Raw genomic sequence first — 6,000 nt, forward strand, 5'->3', positions numbered from 1 at the left:
TTCTCTGACCCTCATGCATTGAAAAGCATTGGATTGGTGTAAGCATGGTGTAGGGAGTTTCTGCCATATTCCTTAGAGTTTACGATTGCACACTTCAGGAGAAGGGCCATTGCCTCGTCTCTGTTGTTCTCAAATACTGACGTAATAATGATGTTACAAACAAAAAGTCTGATAAGAATGTGATAATTATATCTGGACTCTGGTCCGGAAGAAAAATTCCTGCAATTCTATCCATTTTGCCTTGGGGTTTTGTACTATGTATTTAAATAATATGTTCTAATATTTCTACTACTGTACATTGCATTTTAGTTACACTGTTTCTACACACTGCTTATGTATTTTTATATACTGGATTTTTTACATAGCCCACCCTATATCATTCTTAGTAGATTCATCTGGTGTATATACATATAGATTGCATTACTGTTATGTGCTATTTGGATTCATTGGATTCGTTCTGACATTTCAAGATACATTTTTTAAAATGATTTGTGTATATGTTTGACATTTTACTGCATTGTTTGGAGCTAGTAGCATAAGCATTTATCTTCATCTGCTATAACATCTTCTACACCGTGTATGTGACCAATAAACTTATATTTGATATGATTTGATAAAGGTCACTGACTGAAACATTAGTGTCTATGGAGTTTTCCTTTGCCAAATCAGGCAAAATAACCATCTGAAACCTCCGTCTGCTTGTTTGCACATGGTCATGATTCCATTCTGATGGGCCTAGTTTAGTTTTTGTGCCACTTGTGTTTACATTGAAAGCTTTGATTTGGAAGTGCAGGGATCAGACACTGTTTTCCTGCATGCACTCTTTCCCTCTGCCTGTTTCCTTTTGGCCGTTGGTTCGGTCTTATCTGTTGGAAAAATCTCTATTGTCCTGGAACACAGCAGAGAGCTGAGTTACTGAGTTGGAATTTTACTGGAACCAGTGGTTTGGTGGAGACCCCATGCTGAGAGATGGGGAGAGCGAAGGGGAGGTTCTGGGTGAAAGTCATTCTGAATTGGAGAGCCCTCTAGTGTCGGATGTGGTGACAAGCTCGACTCAACTTTTCAAGCTTGACTAAACTCAAAATGTCCCTTTTCAAAATGGCTTTCAAGGACTTTTGTTTAACGCTCATCACTGACACCTGGGTTGAATTCATTAGGAACGTTTTGCTACAGTCTATATTAATGAATACGACCATAATATACATTCAGCTCAACTCTCAAATACTATTGACCTATAAGATCAAAGTTAGGAAACCTGCACACCAAATTGCGCGTCATCACTTTTTAGGCCATACATATCTTTGTAAGTCACTAGTTGTGTTTTGTCATGTCTGTCTTTTAAAACCTATTGTTTGTGACAGGTGGGTCTGAGGGCATTCTTCGGGCGTCCGGGCCAGTGGTTCGACGAGAATGATCTGGACGGGGATAAGAACTCAATATTCCATGACGTGGACGGCTCTGTGACGGGCTACAGGGACACGTATGTAGGCAGAGCAGACAACTACCTGATCCGTCACCCCGGCTGTGTCAACATCACCCAGTGGAACGGAGTGGTCTGCAGTGGCACCTACTCTCAGGTACGGATGGGACAGTGGCCCTAATGCCTATCACCAGTGACTTTATTCACTGCTTAGGATATACACTGCATAGAATTGACCAAACTCTATTGCTCTATCATTTTCTAATGCGTGTCCTCCAGGTGTATATCCAGACCCAGGGAGCTTCCAGCCTCAGTCTGTCCATCAGTAGAGATGACTACCCTGAGGCTCCTCTGGTGCTGAGGGGTATTAACAGCCAAGGGGCACTGTCTCAGCAGTACCAGCCTATCCTCATGATGAGCAAGAGCTACACCCTGCATTGGAACGGTCCGGCTCCCAGAGAGATTGTCCTTTCCCTCATTAACTTCAACCAGTGAGTGGAACACTGGGACTGATGAGTATGTGTGTCTTTTAAGGTGGTTGGTCTGGGTGTTTGTCCACATTGAAACTGGTCTTGGTCTCGTTCCGGTCTCGATACACAGGATTTGGGTCAGGAGGTCTCTGGTTTTTCTGCTGTGTGTTTGAATGTGTGTGCTATAAGAGGATGTGTTTGTCAGTTTGTAAGACAGATCTCTAACCTTCATTGTCGCCTGTTGACTCCTCCTTTCTCTCCAGAGGTGACTGGGTGCTGGTGGGTCTCTGCTACCCGTCAGACACCACCTTCCAGGTCATGGCTGACATCAACGACCGCCAGAGTAACATTTTCGATGACATCAGCGACTATGGGCCTGTGTTCTCCCTCGCTGAACTGGAGAAGAGGCTGCTGGAGAGGAAGTATTTCTTTGACCGCAGTGTGGGGTGAGAGTCACTATACCCTAATGTCTCTATCCATATGGCTATATCTACTGTACCTCTCTCTCCCTCTAGAATTTTTACTTAGTCTCCTATTGACTTCAATAGTATGACTAAGTAACATTTTTAAGTGAACATTTTGCTTAAGTTAGGATTCGCCCCTCTGTCTGTCTCGCTCTCCTTCATCACTCTCTTTCAATTAACACCGACCTCTCTCCTCTCCCAGCTTGCTGTGGCTGTATTTGCGGGCGAGGCAGGGGCGCGATGGCCACAGTTACTGCTCGGTTAAGGGTTGCGAGAGAGTGAAGGTGATGGCCACCACGTCGTCCTCCAAACTGACCTGTAACTGCACGGCCAAGGCCTACCCCAAATACACCAAGACTCCCTCGGCAGTGGTCCCCATGCCCACCCTCAGCAACCAACCATGCAAGGACTGTGGGGCCTCCCAGGTTAGCCTGGTAGTCCACCACACTGTCTTTGTTCCATTAGTATGCAATTCTATTGGAAAAGGGATGAGCTCATGTTGTGCTGTCTGACATAAAAGCCCTGCATTAATCTGTGTGTTTTCTGGTAGCTGGTGTTTTCCAGTGACCCGTGGAACTCCTACCTCCAAACTCAGATCAAATCGCTCAGCAGCAAGGAGCAGCAGACTGGAGACACACAATCCTTTATCACTGTGAGTGCCACAGGTTTAAATATAACACAGTATTACATTAGAGAATAGTGTCCCGGTGCCACAGTGTGCATAATGAGTGTTTGCATGTTGTTGGTGTGCTGTTGTTTAACTTTCATCAAACGGCCATTATAAATGTTTATGAATGAAATACTAATTTATTAATACACTATTGATCAATACAAAAGCACCACCCATATTTTGAATCGGTTTGTGGTTGTAGCATGCCAGCTGGATCTCTTACCCACTTTTCTACAATGTCTTCTTCTCTCAGGTGAACAGTGAGACATTCTCCTTCACAGAGCCAGGCATCTTCCTGGTCTCTGTTGATGCCTGCTCTGGAAAAGTCACAAATAAGAGATTTTTCTCCAAAATGGACTCCAAAATGGAGGACTATCTTAAAACTGGATTACCAAAGAGGTGAGGGGGAAGAATTAGGCCCTTGCTGGTTGGAGTTAGAACTCGATTGGTGGTCTGTTGCAGACCTGGGTTCAAATACTATTTGAAATCTTTCAAATACTTTGAGCATTGCTTTAGTCAACCTGGAGTGCCAGTTCGGTGGGGTTTGCGCTTTTGGCACTTTTCTATTGGTTTCATTGCAACAAGGTGCATTTAAGAGAATTGTAAGAGGTAGCATTTCTTCGTCTGGTAGAAGTTCTATAATTTTGATCAGAGGTGTTTGACTTGATGGGGAAATCGATGAATCATAATTGCTTATATTTTTCTCATGAATAGGTCAATAGTGCTTCTGGGAACGCGAGGGCAGCCCGATGGCTTGGTCAGTGTTGCACAATATCTGGTCCCCCTGGGAATGACTAAGGCAGCAGATCTGCAGAGTAAAGGTAGGTGTCACTCTCAAATGGTTCCCTGTTGCGGGTGCTATTACTGTAGGCCAGGTCTGGTTTTTCTATCCAATTCTCTGTTCCTCGTTATTGTTGTTTTCCTCTTTTCTTCCTGCTGTCTCTCCAACTATGTATTTTCTCTGCGATTTATACTTTTTCTTCTTTCCCTGCTCACCTCATTACAGTATTTTCCACATGACACTTTGTGTTTCTCTCACAGAGAGCCTGGTGTTTTGGGGGTTCCAGGGTGGCTCTGCCCCCCCTCCGTGGGCCTCCATCCTGGTTGGGGAGGGTGAGGAGGGGCTGGGGCTGCAGGAGCGCTACCTCCCCCTGGGCCTGGAGGCCTATGGCTGCACACAGACCAGCACACGCAGAGACCTGGAGCTACTGAGGACCGCCACAGGACCACAATGACAAATGTAAACACAATTTAACCAAAACACAACCAACCAGCGAATGAATGTGAACTGCTGAACTTTTATTTATTATTTTATTGGCAAAGATGTTTAATAATTTGGGGGGTAATTTACTGTGTGTGTGTGTGTGTGTGTGTGTGTATCAATGGGGATGGACCCATAATGGAATTATAAGAGCAAATTAACAAAGTAAGTAACCACATCAAACTTGTGTGGCCTGACACTTGTATCAGTTACCTGATGGGTTGTTGGTTCAGGCCAGCGTTTGACCTGCCTGCTGCTCACCACGTCCATAGACGAAACACATAATTTAGAAGAAGACTGAATGAGCAAATCAAAGGAAAAACTGTCTGTTTCCTCACTCCTTTTTTCTGCAGTTTTTGCATGTCCCTGGAGGCATTTTGTTCAGCGACTAGATCTGTTAAGGGCAGCTGTATCTTAATGAAAACATTTTGTATTAGATTCCGTTGAGATTGTTGTATTTCCAACAAACCTTTTTTCCCAGGATGTGTCCTTTTTTGTTCCATATTTATTTGATCTCTACACAGTGACACTTTCCCCTAGGGCTGGCTACGCATGCAGCAGAGATGGTTTGTTTCTCTTTTTCTTCTCATTATCTTACCATTGAAACTGCATTTCCAACTAATTTACCTTTTAGTATGGTCATGTATGTTGTTAATTACGTATAAATGCCAAAAGTATGTGTTACGGGGGGACATTTTACAAGGTAAATCTGGCCTTGACACGAACACAGACTAGTAGTCCATACCAAAACCATGGCTCACTGTACCTCTGTGGTCTCAGCAGGTGATTTGAAAAGGGGCTCCCCCACTGTGCCGGCGATTAGTGACTTTCTGTATGTGATTGGGTGCATTCAGTTTAGTTCGCCCGGTGAAGATTTCACTTTAAGATCTAAGAAATGGTCAAGAATTTGCAAACTCTGCCTACCCAGTGTCCTGGACGAGTTAAAATTAATGCAACCATTGTGAGAGAGCCTCTGAAGAGAAGGACCTGCTTTTCAACCACTGTTCTGTTGTAAATAAGATGTTTTTTGTTATGCAAATGCTTTTAAGATGCACACTCCAAATTGAGCACTTTGAATAGGATTGAGTATTGAGGGATGTTGAGAAGCTGTCTGTATACTGTGAGAGTGCCTTTCAATTTGCTGTGAGTTGTATTTGAAATGTTAAATCACTATACTCATGAGAGTTTATTTCTTTAATCAAACCTTTATATTTGAATTCTCACATCCTCAGTGCTCTTCTGAAATTGCAGAGATGATAACTTTGTGATAAAGTGTCCTGTCATCATTGTCTTGTCATTATTTTAGCTGATGTATTCAACAAAATCAAGGATGCCTCTAGGATGACTTAATGATAGATCTCTGATCTAGCCTATGAGACTAATGGGGCAGCTGTATGGTCGACTTGGGTTATAGTGGGCAAGAAAGTTTAGGTAGGGAGACGATCAAGAACAGTGCATTTCTAATGTACTTGCTACTTGACAATCTTACCACTTGAGGGCAGGCTTGTTCTAATAGTTAGGAACCATGCCATCAATCTGTAACATGAGTTTTCAGATGTAATATGAAACTCCTATGAGAACTGACCTAAAGACTTAATGTGGGATTGTTCAAAACAGTATTTTGAACCTTTCATATTTTAATGATAGTAGGAAAGGAGAGAGGAATAAACGTAGTAGAGGGGGCTTGAACCCACATCGTCAGCGCTACCACTACA

At 43.2% G+C, this 6,000-nt stretch overlaps 1 protein-coding gene across 4 annotated transcripts in view; it reads left to right on the plus strand.

Moving 5' to 3' along the window:
* The window catches only part of LOC115111378 (cell surface hyaluronidase-like), a 45,038-nt gene extending 39,467 nt beyond the window's left edge, over window positions 1-5,571 (plus strand). For all 4 annotated transcript variants that reach the window (XM_029637366.2, XM_029637368.2, XM_029637367.2 and 1 more), the window contains exons 17-24: window positions 1,362-1,577; window positions 1,700-1,911; window positions 2,154-2,336; window positions 2,557-2,779; window positions 2,905-3,006; window positions 3,278-3,423; window positions 3,739-3,845; window positions 4,066-5,571. In XM_029637366.2, coding sequence (XP_029493226.1) covers window positions 1,362-1,577; window positions 1,700-1,911; window positions 2,154-2,336; window positions 2,557-2,779; window positions 2,905-3,006; window positions 3,278-3,423; window positions 3,739-3,845; window positions 4,066-4,259 — 1,383 coding nt within the window. In that variant the 3' untranslated portion in view covers window positions 4,260-5,571. The remainder of the gene's footprint in view (window positions 1-1,361; window positions 1,578-1,699; window positions 1,912-2,153; window positions 2,337-2,556; window positions 2,780-2,904; window positions 3,007-3,277; window positions 3,424-3,738; window positions 3,846-4,065) is intronic.
* Window positions 5,572-6,000: the final 429 nt, after the last annotated feature.

The sequence above is a fragment of the Oncorhynchus nerka genome, linkage group LG27 (assembly GCF_034236695.1).
Source record: "Oncorhynchus nerka isolate Pitt River linkage group LG27, Oner_Uvic_2.0, whole genome shotgun sequence".
Lineage (NCBI taxonomy): Eukaryota > Metazoa > Chordata > Actinopteri > Salmoniformes > Salmonidae > Oncorhynchus > Oncorhynchus nerka.